General features: G+C 42.1%; 1 protein-coding gene across 9 annotated transcripts in view; it reads right to left on the bottom strand.

The window, feature by feature from the left end:
• kmt2cb (lysine (K)-specific methyltransferase 2Cb) overlaps positions 1-24,503 on the bottom strand; it is a 59,704-nt gene that overhangs the window by 11,124 nt on the left and 24,077 nt on the right. For 4 of the 9 annotated variants that reach the window (XM_035171397.2, XM_035171396.2, XM_035171398.2 and 1 more), the window contains exons 13-44: positions 23,296-23,373; positions 22,208-22,935; positions 20,726-20,848; positions 18,518-18,634; positions 18,083-18,187; positions 17,220-17,324; positions 16,927-17,108; positions 16,358-16,522; positions 16,143-16,249; positions 15,919-15,990; positions 15,610-15,822; positions 14,429-14,548; positions 14,044-14,169; positions 13,781-13,911; positions 12,409-12,601; positions 11,639-11,692; positions 10,674-10,766; positions 10,343-10,390; positions 9,094-9,234; positions 8,958-8,990; positions 8,432-8,572; positions 8,202-8,343; positions 7,861-8,096; positions 7,634-7,707; positions 6,649-6,846; positions 4,442-6,421; positions 3,249-3,562; positions 1,543-3,131; positions 1,346-1,457; positions 1,082-1,157; positions 928-988; positions 567-799 (exon numbers count right to left, since the gene is read on the bottom strand). In XM_035171397.2, coding sequence (XP_035027288.1) covers positions 567-799; positions 928-988; positions 1,082-1,157; positions 1,346-1,457; positions 1,543-3,131; positions 3,249-3,562; positions 4,442-6,421; positions 6,649-6,846; positions 7,634-7,707; positions 7,861-8,096; positions 8,202-8,343; positions 8,432-8,572; positions 8,958-8,990; positions 9,094-9,234; positions 10,343-10,390; positions 10,674-10,766; positions 11,639-11,692; positions 12,409-12,601; positions 13,781-13,911; positions 14,044-14,169; positions 14,429-14,548; positions 15,610-15,822; positions 15,919-15,990; positions 16,143-16,249; positions 16,358-16,522; positions 16,927-17,108; positions 17,220-17,324; positions 18,083-18,187; positions 18,518-18,634; positions 20,726-20,848; positions 22,208-22,935; positions 23,296-23,373 — 8,090 coding nt within the window. The remainder of the gene's footprint in view (positions 1-566; positions 800-927; positions 989-1,081; positions 1,158-1,345; positions 1,458-1,542; positions 3,132-3,248; positions 3,563-4,441; positions 6,422-6,648; positions 6,847-7,633; positions 7,708-7,860; positions 8,097-8,201; positions 8,344-8,431; positions 8,573-8,957; positions 8,991-9,093; positions 9,235-10,342; positions 10,391-10,673; positions 10,767-11,638; positions 11,693-12,408; positions 12,602-13,780; positions 13,912-14,043; positions 14,170-14,428; positions 14,549-15,609; positions 15,823-15,918; positions 15,991-16,142; positions 16,250-16,357; positions 16,523-16,926; positions 17,109-17,219; positions 17,325-18,082; positions 18,188-18,517; positions 18,635-20,725; positions 20,849-22,207; positions 22,936-23,295; positions 23,374-24,503) is intronic. The other 5 variants (XM_035171401.2, XM_035171403.2, XM_035171402.2 and 2 more) reach the window with 4 other exon arrangements.

The following is a 24,503-nucleotide window of genomic DNA, read 5'->3' as shown; positions in this document are numbered from 1 at the left end:
TGTTTGTTTGGAGCATGAATAAGTAAAAATATTTACAATCAAGGCCTTTTAAAAGAGATCCACAAAACTAACGGTAAAAAATTAACTATCAACAGAAGTGTTATTCTCATAAATCGTATGTGTTGATCCCACCTTCATCTCACCCATAGTCTAATGACTGTTACTGCAATATATCTTGCCGTTAGAAAATCTGATATTCTTATGTCACTTTGTGTGTGAGATTCATATAATTTGGTGAAATGATACCGATTACATTTTTGATCATATACAAATATAGATTATTAAAATAAGGTTTGTTTCTTCCATGTTTTCTTTTGCTACACCTGATTTTAACACCACATAGCCCATACTGGGGTTTAAAGAAGCCTGGTGTTTGCTCCTATGTGAGGGGAACTACATCTTGCAGGAAGCCATATTTGACGTACAGGCTGTAATTTTCTAATCCTTACTTAAAGATGAACCCTCATCATCGGAGGAATAAGGACGATGTTTTGGGTGGCCATTGTGTGGAATAGTTAACGCTGTGACATAATTCAATGGAGGAGCTTGACAGGCTGAGCATTTACCTGCTCCAGTTGCTTCTGCACTACACCCTGCTGCTCTGTGACGTGTTTGAGCTGCTCAGCATCCTCCTCAGGGAACTCCCTCCCTGCCTTCTTAGCTGTTCTCTGCTTAGCAGACAGGGCTTTCTTAGACTTTCTGTGAGCACCGATCTTCTCTTCCAGAAACTTCTGCTGCATTTGAAGTAGTTGCTGAGTCTCCTGGAGCCACTCCTCGTACTGAGCCCTCTGAGCATTGTCTGAAAGGAGAAAAAGGCTCTTTTGTTAGCAATCTGGGAAGCATTAAAAAAACACATTAACTTTGCTATTCTTGACAAACCCTCCAACTCAAAAGTTGAAAAGGCAAATAAATCTTAACAGGACTTACTGACAAATCCTGGTCCAAAGTTTGGAGGACTCTGTCTTACTACTGGTGTCAATTTCCCATCCTGAAAGCGAGGTTGGAAAGTATGTTGTTTTTATAATTGCAACTTTTATATCTTACATTACATAAAATCTAAGAAAAACAAAACATTAATTACCTGTCCAACAGCTTGTGGAGGAGGTGGTGGTGGTGGTGCACTTTCAGGAGAAGGTGGAACAGGAACAGGAGGAAATCTGTAATACAGCAATACCATAGTAACACTATTTAATTAAATATACCACAGCAGTAATTCTTCAATCCTTCATACAGCTACACAAAATATACAAGCGGCTGGGTTGTTAAGTTGGTATTGCCATTGCTTTAAACCAGTCTTCCATTTTCATTTTCTTTATAGCATTGAAATTTTAAGTGATCTCTTTACCTGCTCATGGCCATCGGGGTCATCCCCATGTTGTTTTGAACCATGACTTTGTTGATGCCTTTCAGGGCAACCATTTTGGCTTTCATGATGGGATCAGTGATGGCATCAAAATCTGTAATAATAATCAGAAATAATCACAAAAAGAGCAATATCTCAATCGGTGCTGGCACATTGAAGTTCTGGCCTAAATCATTTACCAATGTTAGGGAAGAAGGAGTCACTGGAACGCTGTCGTATCATGGCTTGCATCTGCCTCTGCTGCTGCTGCTCCTGCCTCTCCTGGTCTAGGAGGTCCTGCAACAGGAGTGGCTGCTCCTCTAGCAGAAGAGGACGATGTAGCTGGCCGTGCTGATCCATTTCCTGGCTCAACATTGCCTGCTGGGCCGGAGTCAGGCCGCTCTGGTCCACTCCAGGGGATAGCCCCACCTGGTGCTCTGCTCCAAAGCCAGTCAAAGAAGCTTCTGCAGTGGTGTCGTCGGATATTGTTTGACTCATTGCGAGTCCTGAGGTATGCTGAGAGTCAGTGACTTGGTTCTGCTGGGGTATGAGGTTACCTCCATGACTGACAGATTCACCGATTGGATTTAATGACTGCTCCTCAGGCTGCTGCTTAATGAGTAAACTAGAAAGGACTGGGGTGGAGTCAGAGAGCACTCCCTGCTGGTTTGAGGTTAAGGTGTTTCCAGCAGCTTGCTGGTCTACCACCTCAGGTGCTTTCTGACAGTCTTTGACCTCCATTTTAATTTCTTTCCCAGGTGCTAAAGAAGCAGAGTCCTGACTCCCAGGGGCTTCCAGCTTGATGTCAGCTAAGGAGTGCTCACCAAAGGTCTCTGACTTTGCCATTCCAGATGCTGAACTAGACGAAGCCTCAGTTTCAGTGCTCAAGCTTTTGTTGTTGTCTATGGTGTCAGCATTATCATCCATAGGATCGCTGAGATCCAGTTCATCGTTAAACATGTCTTTCTTGATGTCATCTAGGTCAGGGTCTGTATAAGCAATGATGTCAAATTTCCCAGATGTTAGGAAGTCATCAAGGTGTAGGTCATTAGTCTCCAGGTCGAGGTCTTTACCATCTTCAGGATCCAAATTTAGGTTTTCTAAGTCAGCATCCACTAAATCTTTCACCTCTACGTCCTCAAGATCTTTGACCGCAGATTCCTCTGTATCCAGTTTCTCCATCACAGCTTCACTGCTGGCCATATGGATAGTCTCAGTCTGCCCAGCAGGGGGTGCAGACAGGGTCATTGATGCAGCCATGTTCTGAGTCTCATTTGAAGCAGGCTGGCTCATGGATCTCATCAAAAGAGTCTGTTTGAGTGTGTTAATTCCTGACATTTGTGCTTGATGATGAAGATTGTCCATGCTGGCAGACATCTGTAGATGACCAGTCTGAAAGTTCATGGGGTCTACCATCCTGGACCCCTGATTTAATGAGAACCTTGAATCAGGGGCTCCCTGAAAGCCTGCTGGCCTTAGAACCTGCATGTTGGGATCGATGTTGCTGCCTTGCATGGCACCTGGTGGAAATGGCATGCGTGACCTGTTTTCTGCTGCTCTGTGTCGCAACTCAATGAAAGGCTGGCCCATTATGTTGTGCTGCTGCACTGGCATACCCCGTGGTGGGAAGTGTTGGGGTAGCCCCATGTGGTTGCCTCCCATGCTGTTTGCCATTTCTGCAGATATGGAGCGTCTCATTTGAGGAGGGACATCCTGCATTGGGTGTTGTCCCCGGGGAAAGAACTCTTGGGGTCCATGTGGTCCAAGAACCCCAGGTGGATATGCAAACCTGGAACAGGACAAAAAACAAAAGAGAAAGATTTTTAGATTTATACATTTCTGAGTTATCTATAAATGAGCATTTAAGCACAAAGTGAAATAAAAACAACAACATTGTAACACAAACCTTGGTCCCTGGTGTCTCATATTAGGATCCCGAGGATGTGGGCCCCGAGGCATTTGTCCCTCATTAGGGAAAGAGACACGCTGATCCCCTGGAAAAGGTCCAGGAAATCTCATTGGCCCTCTCATGGGTCCTTGTCCAGGATAAGGTGGAGGAGGTCGGTTGAACATTTCCCCCTGCTGCCCAGGGACCTCCTGAGGCCAGGGTCGTGGCGTTCCTGGAGTTATGCTACCAGCAGGGTCCTGAGGGCCCCTCTCCTGTCGAATCGCACTCCTCTGTTGCTGCTGCTTTAGGATTAGTTCTCTAATTCGTTGTCTCTGCAAAACATAACAAGTGAAGATATATTTAAGCCTTTTTCAACACAAAGTTAACTCGCAATGTACACAATATTTTATTTTAACTGCTCATTCTAAACAGCTAATGTGGATCCATGCAAGTCCACAAAGTCCCTTTTTCCATTGCCTGCAAATGCAAACCTCAATTCTCACAACACAAAGATCATACAGTATTTTTACATATTATTTCTTGTTTCGATTATAGACAGTGTAATTGCATACTCGAAGTTAGCATTTTTTCTTCTGCAGTCATGATTTCCTTTTCCAAATTCTTCTTTTTGAGCAAACTTAACTTTTAAGGAAATTGTACATTTTAAATTGTATCCTACACTTGATATAAGTAATTAAGTCAGTGCATATATATGTAAATGTCAAATGTAAAGCTGTTTTACTTTACAAACAAGGACTTATTTTTCATTTTGTCATCCCACCTATCTAATATAAAACATTTGATTTCTTAAGATTGCTGAAATTCATTATTGTGATCCCATCAAAGAATAGAGCAGACAGGTCAGGTCCATTTTACTGTTTATAGTTTAAACTTATTTCATTTTTGTTTCTACAAACTCTGTCCATGTTTCATGTTGAATCTGTATCGAAATAGTATGATTTGTGGTTTAATACCTAATAAATGCTTCACAGATTACGTTGATTAACATATAGGACAATAGATAGATCGATTTTGGCACGTGAAATATTATAGAAAAGAAAAAATGACCAAATTAATAATAATGATAATTTAAAGACATTGTTAGGAATTTACCCAAAATAAATGAAAGACCAGTGGAAAATAAAATTTGAACAGACATGTATAGTTAGATAAAGATTTAGAATAGAATGTTAACCACTGTAATCATGTACCTGTCTGAGTCTTTCCTCGTTCTCAGCAAGAGCTACACCCTGAGGGTCAGAAGACACACCAGACATGTGTGGGTTGTTAGACAGTTGGCCTGGGTCTTGAGGGACAGCTCCATTGTTACCCACACCTGAGTGATCTTTCATTTCCATTTTCTCCATTGACTGTGGATGAGGGGTCATGGGGGCTTGTTCAAATGGGTCATGGACAGGTGTCTGACTGAGTCTTCTGGATGGTGACTGAGAAAATCCATCTTCAGACACACTCAGGTGTTTTGGTGTTTGTGAGCCTGGATGAACGAAGGACTCCTGAAGCCTGCCTTGGGGTGGTTGGTAAAGGTCCTGGCTTCCCATTGGTCCTGGCCTGGGCCCTTGTCTGCTGAGGCCATCAGGACCAGGCCGTGGGGTACCTGGAGGCTGGGCATAAGGGTCATTCAGCATTGGTCTGAGGACCCCAGGCTGAGGAAACATGTCACCACCTCCTGGTCGTGATGTCCCAGGTGTGCTAGTAAATGGCTCAATTGGCCCCCTCTGGCTGCCTGGTGACTTGGAAAATCTCTCCCCCACTGAGGGCCGTGGAGTACCTGGTGGCTGAGCATAAGGGTCTACTGAGTGGGAAGGTGACATCCTCTGTCCAGGGTGCGACTGGTGAGTGAACTGGTTCATCCCACCGGGGCGTGGGGTAGCAGGACCCTGTGAATAAGGGTCTGAAGATGGGCTAGGGGTGTTTGATGGCTGACCGTAGTTGTCATGTGGACGTGGTGTGCCGGGGGGCCGGGCATATGGCTCAAAAAATGGACGAGGTTGACCACTGAGGTCATTGATGGATCGTTGGTTAACTGAAGACTGAGAGAAAGGGTCAGCAGCTTGCTTGCTGGGACCAGACGGTTGGGCAAATGGGTCATATGTAAAATGGTCAGGCCTTGGAGTGGAAGGTGCATGAGCATAAGGATTTCTAGACATTTGAGTCATTGGTCCTGGCTGAGCAAATGAGTGCCCCTGAGAGTGATGCTGGCCCATTCTAGGAGGACTGGTAAAGTTGTCATTCCCAGATGGTCTTGGCGTATTGGGAGGCTGAGCATAGGGGTCATTCAGCTGATTCTGGGAGAACCTGTCAGAAGGATGAGGACCTGAACGACAGAAGGGATCCTGAGCCTGAGGAGGGGGCATAGGCGTTTTAAAAAGAGGGACTGAGCCGGACTCATTACTTCCAGGGATTGGTGTTAGTAATGGTCTTGAATAAGGGTCAGACAAAATCATCCTATTCTGGGCCATGCGCTGATAAGCCTCATTTCTTATCATGGGCCTCGAGTAGGATTCTCTGCCTGGAGAACCCATTGGTGGTCTTCCCTGAGCAGCCTGACTTGCCCTTGGTGGACCCATGGGCTTCAAAAAAGGGTCCATATCCCCAGTTGGCCTTGGGGTGTCAGGAGGTTTGGCATAAGGATCATTGCTCATGGATGTTGGAGAGCCAAAAGATTCATGAGCAGGAGAGGGCCGACCTCTGTCCTGTTGCTCCATCAAGGAAGTGGGGGATTTACCAGATTCCACCATTCTGCGACATGCATTTGGCCCAAGAGTTGGTGGTCTTGGGGTTCCAACCATCTTGGCATATGGGTCCCACGGAGAAGAGGGTCTGGAACCAGAGGAGCCTGGTGAGAATACCTGTGGGGACTGAGGTTGGGAGGAAGGGCCAGATGGAGGGGGAGGAGGGGGTCTTAAGAACACATCTTCCGGAGGGCCTGAAGTAGGCGTCCCTGGTAGCTGTGGCCTGGCAAAGGCATCTTTAGAGTTCATGGGGGACATGCTGCCATTGCTGGGCAGTGAGGCTGGGCTCTGGTTCCCACTGTTGTTGCCATCTTCCTCTGACTGACTGTTGGTCTGCTGCTGTTGCTGCTGTTGTTGCTGGAGTTGCTCATTCTTTACTTGCTCCAGTTTCTGAGTGGCTTCAATTTTGGCTTGCTGTTTGCTTTTCTGCCTCATTTGCTGTTGGAAGGGCACATGAAAACTGGAATTAGACATCAGAAGGGATGAGGCAAATATCAGTCTTATGCCAAAAATGAACTGGACCTACTAACCACCAATGTCATCAGGGTTAATGTGGAGGATAGTGAAGTTGTTTAGGGAGCTTTACTAAACCAGCACTTCTTAGCTGTCTTAATATAAAGTGGACCTGCCGCTGCATTCCCTGACTTCATTGCATACACTCTTACCTGTCTAAACTTCCACTCTTGTTCATGCTCTGACTCTTTTGGTTTCAAAGGGTCTTTAAACAGCAGTTCTGTGTCTAGTGGTATGTTGGGATCAAACACCTCAGGGGGCTGTTGCTGTGGATGATGCCTCTTCACCGTCTCATTCGACATCTGGACTTTGTTGATGCGCAGGGCAGCTCGGTTATCTCTTGCCTTTTGCTAAACAGCAAATCAATCACAGTTGCAATAAAAAAGCATCAGACAAAAATAAAACAAAAGATTGCAGAAAAAAAGGATACCTGCGTTAGCCTGATTCTTTTACAAGTGTGGTAATGGGGCAATTCAATGCATACTACTGCACGGACTACAATGCATGTAACGTTAAATTCACCTTCACAGCATTTGTTTCATCATCTCACTATGATAAGTGGGAACTTAAATATTGGCAGGCAAGGACATATAAAATGATAACAGCAACAGAGGTTATCTCGGATTGAAGCAATGTCTCAAATGTCAAACAGTTGAAACTTTGTGATGACAGTTAGAGAGGGTCTCCTTCACAGATGGCGGGTGGTTTTCTAACCTACAACAGGGGCGTGCCCAGGACCCTTGTCTTGCTCTTTACGGTGCATAAGAAGGAGCTCACCCTTTAACTCTAAATCAAGTACCTCAATAGCTGCTTAATAATAACTGGGATGTTTTAAGAGAACACAATTCTATCATGTGAGTTCATGTAAAATATAGTAAAAAAAACACTAAGTGCATTAGTCAAGGTCTGTGATTATAACACCGAGCAGGGCTTCAATTACTTCATCTGTGAATGGTCGGATTCCAAATAGCACTGGCGAGAGACAAGAGGCCAGATGCGATAGAGGCGTCTGCTTTATGCATACGAATATGTCAAAACAAATAGTACTGACAGTTTGATGTCTGGCGTAATTCAAGGTTTTAAGGCTTTTAGACAGTTGAAGAAAATTGGAAAAGTCAACGGTATGATTGATCTTACCACATATGGGGCCCTATCTTGTGAACTAGCTTTCCTCCAAAGTTTTGCAATTTGCTTTACTCTTGTAGACCAATCTGTTGAAAGAGTGAGAAGAGGAGTTGTCATGCCAACAGTCTCACAGAGCATGGAAGGTAGTTTTTTTGAACTGTGTGACTGAGACAGTGCAGTGGGCACACACAAAAAGATAAAATAATAAATGCACTAAAATGTCAGAGCCATATACCAACCTGGGTATTCCTCTTTGAGGTTGGGGAAATTGACATTGGTATAGAGGACAGGTGCAACAGTGGCTAGCTCTCCAAGTGTCTCCTCCTTCTCCCACTTGAGTGTACTCCTTTGGGCATTTGACATGGCTTCAGTCTCCCCATCAGGCAGAGATCCAGGGGTTGCAGGGCCAGAGCAATGGCTAGGGGAGGGCCATTGACCAACTGCCTCTCTAGGCATCTGATTAAATTTTCTATCCCTGTTACAACAAAGGAAAAGAGATCATGAGGTCACAATGGTCTTCAAAAAACCATAAAAAAAAGAAACATCAGACTTGGAATAGTTTAGACAAAAGAAGTGTTACCTTGGATTGTCAGTGAAAGGCATATGGTTAAGGGGGGAGAAATCATCTGGGATGCAGGGACCTGCTCCTGGATTTGCGGGGAAACGTTGGTTTGGTCCCATCATACCATTTATCATTGGCATCCTTGGAAACATTGGATTCCCTACACACATTTTTCAGAGCTGAATTAGACGCATACATTTTCCAAAACAAAAAAAGAGTTGATCGCAGGGGGATTAATAATGATGTACCTGTATTGGGGTGAGGCATGCTAGTGCCAGGGAGGGGCCCTGGACCCTGGGAGTGAGGCACCTGTGGTGGTGGAGGTGGTTGGCTAGTGCTGGGGCTAAGGACTGCAGTGAAGAGATCCTCTACATCCTTACCCCCCAGCTCTGTAACAGAATGTGACAGCAGAATGTTGTGTGTGTTAATATCCATCAATATCCAAGGCCAGAATCTTTCGCTCCCATGTGCTACAGATAATGGGATGCCAAAAACTGTCATTTTAAATTACATTGGTAAATGGACACATAATGGTGGTGATTTACAAAAAAATGTAAACAAAAAGACATACAAGCTTAATATGACAAGAATTTAAAGAATGAAACATCTTCAAAAAGGCAATATATCAATTTCCTTCAATAATATTGATTTTGGCAATTTATTGAGCCGTGGTCCAAGATCTGTCACACATTGCATAGAGTTCACAGGCAAGTCGTATTAATCATTGTGGGACAAGACTGGATCGAAGTTTAGTTTTACAAAAAAATTACAAACCTGGAATTTTGTAAAGTTTGCTGAGAATTGATTCTGAAACAAAGAAAGATACAGAAATGACCATTATTCCTCTTATATTAGGTTTTAAAATAACATTGTAAAATGACTATCTGGATGTCTGGTCTCCTTCACTGACCATCAGTGACCATCTTGTCTAGTTCTGGGCTGAGAATGCCGTCCAGGGGTTCATCTGGGAGGGTGCGAGGTGTCCTCCGGCCAGTCTGAGACTGGCCCGCCACTGGGGAACCGTCTGTCAGGGGCCCGATGTCCAGACCAGCTGTGGAAACACACACACAGACATACAAAAACAAATTATAGCACATACTCGTGCACACACACACACGCACACACACTCGCAAATAAACGCACGCACAAAGCAACCAACAAGATACCCAACCAAGAATGTGATCAGAAATATAGGCTTGAAGTGAGGACATGTTTGTTATCTTAACAACCTGTGGAATTCAACCAAAACTGAGCAGTATAGGATTACAGCTATATGGGGTGCCTGAGTTGTTTAAAAGGAGTGTTTTTGGAAATGTGAGGAGACAGACAGGTCAAACTTATTCTTAGTGAAGATACATAAACACTTGAATGTTTGCAAAGGAAAATATTGCTCTAAATAATCAGCTACATCCATTAATCTCTTTTGGAAAAATGAGGACAAAACAACCTTCAATTTTTAGATCCAGTTCATAACAGAGGCGGTTTAAATAATTTGGGTTACAATAACAAGTTGGCTGCATTAAACAGTATGACTATCAATGAAAACAACTGTTCCAACTCTATACTTTGTCTTTTCCAAATGTTCTTCAACTCAAATCTACCAACTTCCGGATTGGATGCAACCATTAGTTGGTAAAATGGAGCGTTTAAGCTGAACAAATTTGTTTTTACAAAAAAAATAAAGGACAATGAACTGCAGAACCTTTTTCATTCAGCTACAGGCCCATGAACAGAAAACCTTCACCATCTTCAGGAAGTGGAAGGACATTTACCAAGGCCTCTGATTCTCTAATTTACTTGGTTCTAAACTGCTCATTTCTTGAATACCAGAACGTCCTTGTAAGTTTGTTTCTTTGCTATCTTGAGGACATATTTGATTAGGCAGCTGTTAATTTGTTGTCCTATTTATAAAAAAAGAAGTCACAACTATGAAAGGGTTTAGGAGGCTTATAAACAAAGACAGACACATCGGAGTGCATACTGTGCACTTGGTTAGGTAAAGCACTAAGCAGTTTATGGGTGTTAAAACAATTTGAAATGTTTGAGAAAAGCCAAGTACGAAGCAGCTTGAACACATGCACACTCAAATAGAGAGACACACACTGTAAGGGAGGAAGGATGCACTAAAGCGAGGGATTAGTAGGCCATAGCACCCTTACCAAAAGGAGTAGGTGAGCTGTCAACCTGGAAGGGGCAAAAATCAAGACCTACAAGAACCCAAAACCAGATCAAATGAGTGAAACAATAGTGAAGACAGAACAAGCACAACACGCTTCAGACAATGCAAACAAAAAAAATGATAAAACCAAAGATGAACTGAAAAGTATTATTAAAGAATGTGACATTTAATAAAATCAGTAAGTGGTAAAAGCAAAATAAACATGTCTGAGAAAATCTCTAAACCGGCAGGAAACGATTTTGTGTACCAATGACTAGGTGACTATTAATAAATTCTTAGCGCTGTGACTGCCTGTAAGATACATGACGCACCAGAGTCATTGCTTGGCTTTCCGAACATTCCCAAGATGTCTGCATCAGTGTTCAGAACATCAGATAGATCAACTAATGGTTCCTCAGACGTCTCTGTAGATGGGAAAAAGGAAGAAACAAAAAAGAAAGAAAAACCAAACTGTCAATGAACAAAATCATAATTGATGGTGATGTTGAATGGATTGAAGTGTGTGATTTGGAACCATTTCTTTTGACGCCATGTTTAGACTCTGGTCTAGTTTACACAAAAGAAGAAACTGCACAGTATGTGGCACTGAATTAAGTGAAAAGTACTTCGTTAAAATGATCTTCCATAAACATTGTTTAACTAATAACAGTGACTCCCAGAGAGTTTCTGACAAAGATATTAATTGTAATAACTTTGCATCAATAAATACAATAAAGGTCCCTTTTGCCAAGGGCACAGCATTTTATTTGTGTATATATATATGAGGAGTTTGACAATTGAAGATTCTGGCCGCTTTCCATTTCCCTTTCCGTACATTTCAGATATTCTGCTTTGAGTGGGAGCAAGGACCATTTAAATGCCTTCCACATCTGTCATTATGAAGGAAAGCTTTTGAGATAATGAATTTTTTTTCACCGTACTATGTGTGCAAGTCGGTGTTTAACACTGCTTCGGTTTGTCCTAGAACAATTTGAAATGTCCATAAAAGAAGTCAAAATCAAGGGTTGTCATTGAACAACTATGTGTGGTACATGGGTTTTTGCTAATAAAGGTTTCCTCTTGTACTGCCCTTTTGACATCCATGTTTCTTGAGTAACTTTTCTAATACGAGTAGAATTTAAGGGGTTTTAAAATAATAAGACATTCCCAGTTTACTATACTTAAGCCAGTTTTAGCATCAAATGACCGTGAAGCAAAAATCTAAACCATTGTTTGGCGGCACAAGGACTGAGCTTGAATCAATACAGGTGGCACTATGGAATCTCATCATAATCACCTTCAGATCCGTGTGATGAGAGGTGTGGATGAAAGTAACAACTGAGTTCAGCAGCTTAATGAAAAGGATAAAAAAATAGAATTTTCATACATTACAAAAACGTTTTACATTTGGATTCAGCCGTGACAAGTAATGTCAAAGATGTGTTCACCATTCAGTTTTGTTGTTCTGTTTCAGGCATGTGGCATTTTATTTTCCTGCTGCACAACCACTCATTCTGGTCGGCACTAGGGAGGTGTGACATTTCATGAGAGACATCTTGCAAGAGAAAGAGACTGAGCGAGTGGGCAAGCAAGACGAAGCGAGCTTACAAAGAAAACTGAAACTTCACTTCTACACAGCTTATGAACTGAAACTGTGCAATTGTTTGTTTCAGCAGTAATTTTGAATGAAACTGTAGTGGCAGACTGTGATGAGTCAGACCACAGAAAAGTCTTTTTTTTCCTTTGTCTGAAGGGAGAAATGTGTCAGTGGCCTTTCATCACACCCATTTACTACTGTAAGAAACAGGTAATTATTCTCATTGGGCGATAACACTTGCAGAGACAAGGAAGAAAAAGTAATAGAAAGAAGACATAAGATAAACATAAGATACACCTGTTGTGTCAGAGTTTCCACCATTTATATCCATTCCTTTCCACCACTGGTCTGATTCAAGCTATTCTCAGTTATTTGGTCATATATAATATTTAGCCCAAGGCATGTGTTTGAATCAATTATGAGTCATTACGTGCCTTGTGCTTATGTACCAAAGTAATGTGTATACATACGTGCTGCTGTGGGTCTGGCAGGAAGGGGTGTTGATGATGCACTGTGCACAGTGTATGATGCAGGGTCCAGGAAGCCGGTGGTGGGGCGCTTCCTCTCCACATGGCTTTGCCCTTCTTCCAGTAAACCTGACTCGACCCCCTTCTGCCTGCTCTGCTTGCTTTTGTCCAGCAGGTCCTTTCCAAAGAATGCCTCCTGAACATGACGACACAAAGCACTGGTCACTTCTCCGTATTGACACTTTCCTTCAAAAACTTCCACAATATAATTCTCGACATTAGTCATAGAAATCATCACCATGTCACATAGAACTGACCAAAGTGAAACCAAGAGGCACTGCAACAACAGCTATTTTCAGACATGAACTCATGTTCAATAGGGCTGACAGGAAAAACTTTCACATACAGCCCTTCTAGAACATTTCAGGAGAAAGTCCGGAGAATGTCCTGAGTGAGTGACTCGAACATTTGCATTCTCACAAACAGCCCCTCTGGATAATTTTAGGAGAATTTCCGTTCAGTGCAAGTCTGAAAGCTGCATGAGAGTCATGTTTGTATTGACCACACTTCTATCAGCAACTACCTCCCACAGTTACTTATACCCACAAGTCATCTATCCCCCACAACATGTAACTGCAGCTCCCTGCTGCACCAAGACATTAAAAGCCCAACATGTTGCTATTTCAATAATTAATGAAATGTGCTTCATTGTGTCGGACCTTTATACTAGACTGAGCTACCCCCCCAGCCCCCCACTTCCACTGCAGTGGGATAAAGAGCAGCACTGACAGCTGCCAGTGGCTTAATGCAAATCACATATCTATGTTTTAGCCAACACAAGGTGACACTGAGACACTGGCTCCAGCCAAGGAGCCTTGTAGTCATCTCCGGTTAGGCTTTCATATGTCAATTCACAACCCAGACAGGAGCCATTTAAAAAGCATGATCAGAGAGGAATATCCTCTTCTGTGACTTCCTTAAGGCTGTTCCTCTTTCAAAAAAGCCCACAGAAGGGGCACCACGCATCCAAGTTCTCTAAGTGGTTTCCAGGCAATGTACTTTGAATTCCCCAACTTTCCCAAGGGTGAGATAAAACCCATTTTAGAAAGATAGGGCACGACAAGACTCGACAATCTGTGCATATGAATGCCAGGCTTGCCTAACAATAAAATTTAATACGCTAAAATGTTTTTTTGTGATGAATGTACTTTTTAGATTATGCAATGTTTAAAATGAAACCATTAAAAAAATGTGGCATTTATGTTGGAAAAAAAGTCAGTGAAATGTTCTATTTGCAGATATAAGAAAAAAAACTGCCGTTCTTTTGTATCTCCTCAGTGTTTATACAAATTATTATAAATCCAAAGTGACAGACCTGCAGATAGGCGGGAAATGCTTCCTCCAGTTTGGTTTTCTTCTTTCGGTAACGTTTCTTAATTTTCTCTGGGACCTCCGGTCCCGGGGGGATCTCATCTACAGGAGTATCAGGCATTGCTTCTGTCCAACCTGCAATAAATCAAAAATATCAGAATAAGCTCCTCTGCTTGTGTGATATACATTTAAACTGTAATTAAGAAATTAAAACAGACAGACAAAAATGTCTTTAATGATGTGCGGATACATTATTGGTGTACAAACCCTCGTCTTTTCCAACAGGATTTTCTGACACTGAGCCAGAGGAATCTTTTCTGCAGAGGGATCGTTTGGCCTTGCCTGGACCTTGGCCTGGACGGCTCCTTTGGCGGACCATGAAACCACCAATGCCTTTTAAGAAGAAATTAAAAATTAATTTTTTATATCAATAAATTGTAATATCACAGAGGTGACATGATTTGAAATATATTAAGTTTTGACTGGTTCTATTAGCTGTCCACTGCATTCAGCATGAAAGCTCAGAAACACTAGGTAGAACCCTCATCAGAGGCCCAAAGCAAGATGGCAGTGCTTTGCAGGAGCTACGTCGGGCATGCACTGCACCATTTTACGCTTCAGAGGAGCTGTCTCCTTCAATCAGGTGCCCTACCCGGCCGGTACGGTTTCCTCTTCCTCTTCTTGCCGCCGTCGCCCCCCTTGGAGTCATCTTCTGCTGGCTCTCGCTCGGGGCTCGAGTCAGACTTCCCCTCGCAATCTATGAGCTCCGCCTCTGTGAGAAGGAGAGAACATTGATGATGAGTGACAGCCCTGCAGCAGAGAGCACCCTGGCCAGGCCCCTTAACACAGCACCAGGGTCAGTTCTATCTGAACTCCACTCAGTGGCAGGACATTAGACTGATTGAAATGAAGTTCACCAGTTCCATTAAAAAGGACCTTCATTTCCAGAGGGGTTTTTCCTGCTCATTACTTTTCTAAAATGAAAGGATATGTTTAAATCTTATCTAACTTTGAGAAAGAATTTTAATTGAGGTAAATAAGGGGTATGCAAGTTCTGTTATTACTAATTAGTAGCATTCCAGGAAAACTGCATGTTACAAGAACTGTTTCAGGCATTGTGAGGATTATAGTTTATGAAGCTCAACCCATTCCTGCTACTTTTATGTATTTATTAAAACACAGGTTATTCAGTCGTAGTTGCAGTTTGAACTAATATATATATTTTGACCATGAGAGAGACCAGCTGCTGAGACCTTGTCCAAATCCTTGTAACATAACACTTCCATCTCCATAGATATAAAACATTTTTTACGGAAATTGTTTAAGAGTTTACAGTTCAACTGTATGATCATTACGGAAGCTGCCGTTTATGCTGCTGTTGAACTGAATTACCTTATATGGACAATAGTATCATTTTCGTCCACCACCTATATCAGTGAGGGTAAGCTAAATAACAGAAAACCGTCTTTGTATAACGTAATACAGTTCAGCAGCACAAACTATAACCCCCAAAATATCAAGACTGATTTATTAGACTGCATTACTTTTATTTGGGTGGACCTTTCAAACTGCAAACATATATATATATATTTATATATATATATATAAACTATCTCATTAAAATAAATGCTTATTGCAGGATACAGCAAATTGATTAGCAACTTTTTAGCATTGAAAAATATAAAAATGGAGATCAATTTAAAAAGAAATGAAAAAAATCAAGCCCAAAAATGGTAAAAAGCCAGTATTGATGGTCAATGTCAGCGCTATACTGAAGGTCTCTGATAAATAGTCTTGAGATGAAAGAAGCAGCTTGTGAGAGGAGACAAGTACCTCTGTTGTCCTCCATGTCTTCATCACGAGAATGTTCTGAGAGGGGGTCTACAGAAGCTTGAAGCACTGCAACACTGTTTTGGTTAATAATTTTTAGCTTCAGCTTCGGCTTGGGTTTCCTGCGCCGTGAAGCTGTGGCAGACAAGCTCTGCAGCTGACACAGCCCCGACTCTGTCAGACAAACGCCGTCCTGGGTGTAGGTCCTTGACAGATCTGAAAAGACCCAAAAAGCTACAATGAGCATTTACTTAATGAATTCAAGTTACTGTTTTTACTTATAATCCGTCAGTTTTGAAGCTGCGAACGTACCCATTTCTTTTGCCTTTGTGACAATCTGCGTCATCACTACAGGCTCAATGGCGTCTCTGGCCTTGGTCACAACTGCAGCAGCACAGGGCACACAAAAGCCGTTAACAACAAGCAGCAGAAAAAGGAGGATCAAATGTCAAGGCTGAGGTTATTCACTCTACTGCAGACAAATACGCAAAAGAAACATTGTGTAAAAAAAAAACATTTAGAAGAATCACTCCCACCTTTAGTGGTCTTAAAAGCTCGGCACATTGTGCAGTCAAAGCTGCTGTCTGCAGCTTTTTCCACATCGTCGTCTGAATGGAGACCCTGACAAGAGGCGTGAAACCATCTATGGATTGAGAGAAAAGAGGAGGTTTAGATAAAAGCAAATTATGTTAAAATAATCAATCAAGCTTAGTCATTTTGAACCGACAGGTTTTGTAGGAACACTGCCCACCTGTCACATTGGCGGCACTGCACGATGACAGTGCCTTCACTGTAGTCCACTAGGCAAATGGGACATGTAAGAAGGCTGGCACAGGGGGCACACCGAGTGTAATTATTCTGCCAGTCACACCTTAGGCCCGGTGTTGTGGCACCACACTGGATACAGGACACACACCTGCAGGAGACACGAAGGACAGAGGTCATTCTACACAAGTTTTTAGAGCATAAGAAAGATTAACTGAGCAGCAAAAATCCAGGCTGTTCACTTCACCGTCAACATGCTTCAAAGATGGAATTATTTCCTGTTCATTTGTAATTTTAAATTCACTTAGTGCCCTCTACATAAAAACAGTTAAGGCATGAACTTGACCGGATTTTATATAGTTGACAAGATTTTCTCTCATTTTCAAATGGAGATGGGTAAGACAGACTTATAAAGATTTATTAATTTGGAAGAAGAAGAGCGTCACATAACATAACACAAAGTTTAATAAAATGTAACCGTTTTAATCTTTTTGTAAATTTACCACAAATTTAATTCTAAATTCATTTGGTTGAGATTATGACCAAGTTACTCACCATTTGCACTTCCAGCTCTCCTTGGGTACGTTCTGCAGTGGAGGGTCCAGGCAATAGGTGTGATAGCTGATGTCACAGTCATCACATAGCAACAAGCGGCCAGGATCTGTGGCCTGACCACAGGCCTCGCACACTGTGCACTCCAGACAACGCCAGCCTTTACTCAGCACCACTTTATTGATCTATGAAAATAACAATGATACAGTTTTATGTCAGTCTTTGTTTGATAGGATTGCATATATATTAAATTCTCTAGTATACTCAATGTGTGGAGTAAATAATAGGGAATGTACCTTTATGCCGACACAGAATGGATGGTAGCACTGGCCACACTGAGCACAGGCCAGAAGACGGCCTTCTGCACCAAGGCCAAAACTCCCACACACCACACACATGTCCTAGAATTAAGAAAGACATTAGTTCTCATCTCACTGAGGCAGCGAACCCCCCCATATTCCGACTTTTCAGTTAAAATAATTTTATTTTCTGTGCTCAAATAACAAATATTTGTGCCAATGGCACTATAATTTAAAGGTCAGTGTCTATGTTGCTTCCATCCTGAACACTAAGAAAAGGAAATTGCTTTCTTTAAACTAGACATGCTTGGTGAATAAGGACAGTGCAGTCATCCTTTACTGTCAATTTTCAACATGAATAAAGCCCCTTGAAATGCAAACTTAAAAGGACAACAGAATTCTATTGGAAACATTGGCCTTTTAAGACGATTTTTTCAAACCAGGATAAGTGAGCAAGCACCTTCGGGCCCGAATCACGCTCACATTCACATTCACAGCTTAAACCCAGAGAGAACAGCCTTCTGAACACCAAGTGGTTTCAATTGAGCCATTCAAGGGTGTAGGTGCATTGACAAGCATCACCTCAGCTGTACTGATTAATTGCCTCGTTACTTTATATGAACTGCAATAACTACTAACTTTAGTTATTTCTGTCTCTAAAACTTGGGTTTCAGTTCAGGATCAATATACAGAATTTTGAAAGTAAGAAACAAATGTGTTATACATTCCATTGTATTCCTTCTAGTTGGAAAGGTCTTTAAGCACAGATTTAATTTCAGGAGACATATTTAAAATTAAATACATCTACAGCACACTCTAGGGAATTAAAAGAAAGGAGACAAAAAACAACAAGCAAATACCTGTTTCAGTGTGAAACAGTCACTGCTGGAGAATATGACCACTGTGTTATGCATGGCATTCTCCTCCTCGTCTTTCATGGGGTATGATGTTTCTATTGTGGTGATCTGCATAACAGAAGAAAATACACAAACTTAAAAGTGTGATTGCATAAGCAGTATGATTTAACATGACTTATTAGGACACACATACTATGAAATATTACTATCTATTATTCACAACTGCTGAGTCATGTTGTGGAGTTATTGATGAAACAGCCCTCAGGAAAAGTGCAACCGTCACAATAAAATGCAACTAGTAGTTTTCTCTGTCCTTAATATTAATTAATACATTTAACATTATCCATGTCATTAGCTGGAGGGGAAGCAAACGCTGATTTGCATACAGTTTGATATTTGCTAAAGATGTCAAGATGCCATCCAGCTAAAAGCACATACCCCGGGGTTCATGCTGGGACTCACTCCATTCTTGCCTCTGGCCCTTCCGCGTCCAGGTCTACCTGATAGACCAGCTCCTCTGGGCCTCCTCCTCCCTGGGAAGCCCGAACCTCGACCCTGTAAGGCAGAAACAAAATTTGATTAGACAATGACCAACCCTCATCTAACCAACTAAACTGAGGAGATGCAAGCTTTGGTTGTTTACAAAAGTTTGTTTGCACTTGCACTCGTTCAAGACAAAGTTTGTTCAGTAGACTTGAATGTTTGTTGGGGGAACCGGTTCAGTTTTAGAAACCTAATGTCATTTTGTGGGGGAGTTTGTAAAGTAACTTTTTGCATTGCACCGATGCGCCTAACTTTTTCATTTAGGTGCACCCAAAATGTTTTACTGCGCCTTTCGGCATCACAATAATACACCTATTATACCTTTTCTTGGCAGTTCCCATATATATTGTTAATTTCTTAACTAGGGCTGGGTACCACTGCTGAATGCGATGCTACTCGTTTTACAGCGTTGGTCCATAGCGGAAACCCTGAATTCACACTTTTTGTCGCCACTGTTCATTTACTGACTCGTTCACCGCCATTTCTCATCTCTGCTTCACTGTCCGTGTGCGAGTGCGTGAGGGCAGGGCCAGCCCGGGGCCTGTGGGTGTGTCAGTGTAAACTCTGCAGAGGAGATGAGGAAGCAACACGACTCACTAAAATACAGAGACAGAATGTAAGGCGCACCGGTGCAACAAAGGAAAAGTTTTTGTCGCACTTCACAGACTTTTGGTCGCACTCTGGAGCTCTGTTTGTGTAAATACAAGCTGCTACCAAGTACAGATAAGCGATTTATTCATCAGCACTGCTATGGCTTTGAAACTTTTTAGATATCTGCAATATTTGAAGATAGATAGAAATAGAAATTAAACATATAAATGCAATTAGAAGAAAAAAATATCACCTGGATTCTGGACATTTTAATAGTTCATAAAATATCTGTTATTTGAGATATACATTACGATTTCTGCCAGACGGCTGGCAAGAGTTGAGAAGATGCCTCTGGCAGGTTGTTCGACCATAGCAAATTCCAAAGTGGCTTTGGCACATTTCTGACTGGAGATGTCTGCCTAATCATGACTGTCAAAAGAAAGTCTAACTGAACTGAGGCCATTCCCACCTATTGCACCTCCCCACAGACTGTGTGATGCTGTTTGACCGAGACTTGACCCCTGCAAACAGCATACAAATTAACCCTCACCCAGCTTTGCTCAGCACATCACTGTTACCATGGCAACCAACTTCTTAAGACTTTTTGCTAAGTCAATATCAAAACAAAATCAAATACTCATTTAAGTTTGAGTAAAACAGAGACAAAAGAGCACAGAAGAGCATGGTTGACACGGGAACGGGCCACATACATTCATTTACAATTACTGTCCTACGGTTCACTACCTCTGCCAACCAGTGCAGTAGCAGTCCCTCCAGGTGTTCTTGACAACTTTTGTCAATGAAATCTAAACAGTTAATCTTTGAATCCAAGTTTGAAAAAAATTCCTAAAAGCAGACTTGTTCGTGTTCAAGATGTAAATAACATGTTTTTTGAGGCCACTGTGACCTTGACCTTTGACCACCCAAATGTAATCAGTTAAACTGAGAGTAGTAGTGAACATTTGTGCGAAATTTGAAAGGAATCCAAAAGGGCCTTGTGAGGTCACTGTGAACTTTGACGACCAAATTCTAATCTGGTCATCCTTCAGTCCAACTCAACGTTTTAACCAAATTTGAGGAAATTCCCTCAAGGTGTTCTTAAGGCATCGTGTTCACAAGGCGACGTACAGCCGGACAGGCCAGGGTACAGATGGACACACCGGAAACATAATGTCTCTAGCAACTGGCCATCGCCGACACGGAAAATTGTTACCCAAACATTTTTGTGGACTATGGAATATCTTACGACACCTTATCCTTGATCTCTGAATTAACCTGCAAAGCCAGCACAACCCATCATCATCAAAGCCACATCTTTCAGTTCCACTTAATAAAGTTAGTAGCTCAACCATTCTCCTTTCGCTGTAAGGTGTTGGTAATTGTTAGTGCAGACTACAACAGACCACAGTGACATTCAGGAACACTCAGGGAGTGTGTGTGTCACTAGGGTAAACAGAGGGCTGACAGAGGGCAGCGGCTGCCCTGCCATCTCTGGTGAGCCACAGTATTTACCACTCTGATGCTCCAGCCGGGGCTGCCAGAGGAATGCCTGGTCTTTGGGACGTCCCACCCCTCTGGCTGGTCTGGCGACCAGGACAAGGGGGAGCTCACACTGCTATGGGGACTCCATGCACCCTAAGGTAAGGGGGGGGCAGGTGAGAGAGTGAGAGAAAGGGAGGGAGGAGGGCGACAAAATGCAGCAACTTAAAAACAAAGCCAGCGAAAAACAAAACATACAAAGAAAGATGTTAAGAGAGATGTAGTGAGCTTCGAATGGAGCTATTGGGGAACACTTCAATACACATCCAACTATGCAGAGCTATGATATGAGATAGCATTAGATGTGTCTTAATATGAATAGGTAAAGTTATTAGGTTACAGTCGATGTTAAAGCCAATCGTTAGGATTTTCATGCAAATTAGTTACACAAGCATGTTTCTAATAGATTCTCTGTAAAGGCAAAATTACAGAGCACAGTTGTGTTAGTTGCATTTCACATGGCAGAATCTGCCAGGGCATCATGGCACCCTACAGCAGAAAAAGAGGCCCCATCACCTCTCGCCATGAAAACACTGCATGTCTGGCATGTTGACAAAACAAGGGGAATTGCGTCAGTGCAGCAGCACATGAACCCATAAGTCAAAAGCATACTGGACCAAAGAGGAGCAACATTCAAATCTTGTGGAATAGATGTCCTCAGGCCTTGTGTAACAAATTAGTTAGAGCCATATAATGTTTATTTAAGTGATGGGATAAAAAATACATTTTGCGTGCTAAATTAGTCTACCCTCACCAGCATCATTCATAATGTATTATAGCCATGGGTGTGATTCACTTCCCCTTATTATTTGTCTCAGAGTCTGCAATCGTTGCCAGGGAGTCTTATAATAATTCATTTGTTTTACTGATGCTGGAGTTATTTTCACACCACTGCAGTTGAAATGTGGAAATGACTGGGATATGGATATGATAATGGTCACTTTCATTTGTGACTTGATGAACGTCCTTGCTTGATGGGACAATAAAATGGCACATGTTTGTATCATGGATATGAGATGAACAGACTGATGACAATACCGCTGAAGTGAAATATGGTGAGGACTGTCAGTAAAATGTGTTTCAGCCATAAAAAGATAACAATTCCAAAAGGAATTAATTAATACCTCAGCAGAATACAGTATGAACCCTGTGACTAACAAGTCATGTGGTGCACAAACAATTGAAGACAGCACAGGGAGCTGAGAGGGAGCCCAAGTCTCCATGCTGTTCTCCTGCTGTGCAAAGTGAGTACTGCAAGGTACAACTAGACTGAAAAATAAAAACTGAAAAAACACCCTAAACCGTACAAGCCGTTTCAACAGAGAAAAAACAACTAAAGAAACAAATCCGCCTTCGGAGCATGGCCATCAGCCTACACTCCAGTGGTATAATATTTGGGCAGGGACACTAAAAAAGGATGAGTGATCCTTTTTGATGTGATGTCCTGGTTCCTACCTGTTTCACTCTGGGCCTCCCAGGAGAAAACTTCCTCTTAGTGATAGCTGGCTTTCCCATTCCAATCTTTGGGGTGAGTGGTATGAGTGTGGTGGTGGACATCACGCTGCCGTGGTCGCCCAGCGAAGGTAGGATTGGGGCCTGCTGTGGTTCTCTGGGAGAAATCCCGCGAAGCAGAGGGGAGGAGTGGGATGGAGAGGAAACCATATCAGCCAACCTCTCCACAGATGTCTTGAGAGGTATCTCCTCTGAAGACGGGCTGGGAAATGAGAGATTAGGCTTGCTTTCTGGTGTGGTGTCCATCTCCTCTGATGTACAAGAGGCTGAGGGCATAACAGTTTCTGCCAGGTTTCTTTGAAAAATACCCTCCCTCGTCTCCTTATCAATGTCTTTTGGAGCGGTTTCCAGAAAAGAAGTCCTGACAACATCCATACTTGAAGGCTGGGGTAGTGAGACTTCCACTGGTTGGTCCGTGAAAGGTACTGATGCAGTACTTGGTTCTTTGGTGGCAGAGATGATGGCCTTAAAATCCTTTGTGCTGGGGTTGGCCATGTCCTGTTCAGGGCAGACCTCTGTCTTTGCTGGTTTGATTTGTAACGTGGTATCCTGCGTTTGTAGTGCCTCCGTAGAAAGCTGGGTGGGAAAAGACTCAGACTCCTGGCAGGGAGTTGAAGAAGAAGCAGGACTCTCTGGAGATGTGAGCTGGGTTGTTGCTGCTGGTTTTGTTTCTGTTTGAGGAGATACAGAGTAGTCATAAAACATGACATGTTCACATTCTGCACATCCTTGAAAGATGAAAAATTAAACATGGGTAGATGTGCAAATCAATATAATATGATCAGCATCACTATGGAAATGTTCATGTTATTTACATAAACAGATGAATTTTGAGGGGAGACTCCAAGCCAATGTCGTTGTTAAACAGTATCCATAAACAGTTCACAGAGCAGTTAAGCAGTGTGAATAAACTGTGAGAATTACATATCATATTTATTTTACAACAGCAATAACTGTTATATTAATGCAATTCAATGTGGGGGTTGACAATGCAGATTAAGTACTAAATAAAAAAAGCTGTGCGTACAAACCTGGTTTGAATTCTGTGAGGATTTTGTTGACAGAAGGTTCAGTAACCTGCTTTTCAGCGTCTGCTTCAACTGAGACTTCTAAAGGAATGAGGAATAATTTAAAAAGAGATTATTTATTAAAATATGAATGTTTGCATGTAAAAAGTCTGGAGGAACACATTAGGACGGAAAGGTAATCACAAATAAAAGGAAATAGACCAGATAGAAATGTTAGGCTTGGATGGCTAGCAGTCACACATATAGGGAGGGGATTGGTGATTTACTGGCTCGTGTTTCCCAAATGTTGTGTTTATTAAACCAAAGATGGAGGAAAAAACGTCAAATGTCTTATTTTGCAGGAAATCTGCTAATTTGTGAAACACTTTCCCCATTTCTGCTTAAAAATGAATACATGATTGATCATAAAGTATCAGTAGTTGATTGCTTTTCTTTTCATTCACTAATTGATTAATAGACAAGTCATTTCAGCTCAGCCCATTGGTTCCATAAAGGTAAAAAGAGATTTGATTCACATCTTAAGTCATAGGAAAAATGTGAGCGTCTTCTCCTTCTAGTTAAAACCCCAAAGCATTTTTCTGTGAAAAGGCTGAAACATCAAACCATTTGTTGCGGATCAACAATTATATTCAGAGCCAATAAACTGACACAGCAATTTTATATGACTATATTAGTGCCAGGAGATATATCCCTTTATATCTCCTCCCACGACATCTTGTATGGGGATGTAACATTAATTTTGATGTACTGACTTAATGAGCTATTGCATGAGCCTTGAAACTGAAGTGACAGAAGTGTTACTAGAGGGGGTGGCTTTCGAGTTACAAGCAGTCACAATCCTGAATTTAAAAAAGGGGACAAGCTTGTATCGAGCAACATTTGATATTAATCTAATGATTCCCACCCTCTCTCTTTCTTTCCCTTTGTTTTTGTAGTGTCTCCTATCCTCTCTCTCCATTTGGTTTTGTATCAAAAGGCATCACTGCATTTGACTACTCTGGTATGAATAGAAGTAGTCATTCCTGGCTATCAGGCACCCACACTTCGAGCCAATATTCTGCCAGAATGCCTCTGACAGTACAGATAGCCTAGTATTAACGAGGCACCCTCCATTTCAATCCACAAGTTCCCATGTCACAGTGATCCTGACACACACATGCACCTGCTAAGCATCTCTGCCAGGGAAGGGAGTAACCATGACAACCAACATC

This window comes from Hippoglossus stenolepis, chromosome 11 (assembly GCF_022539355.2).
Source record: "Hippoglossus stenolepis isolate QCI-W04-F060 chromosome 11, HSTE1.2, whole genome shotgun sequence".
Taxonomy (NCBI): Eukaryota; Metazoa; Chordata; class Actinopteri; order Pleuronectiformes; family Pleuronectidae; genus Hippoglossus; species Hippoglossus stenolepis.
This window is presented reverse-complemented; position numbering and strand designations above follow the sequence as displayed.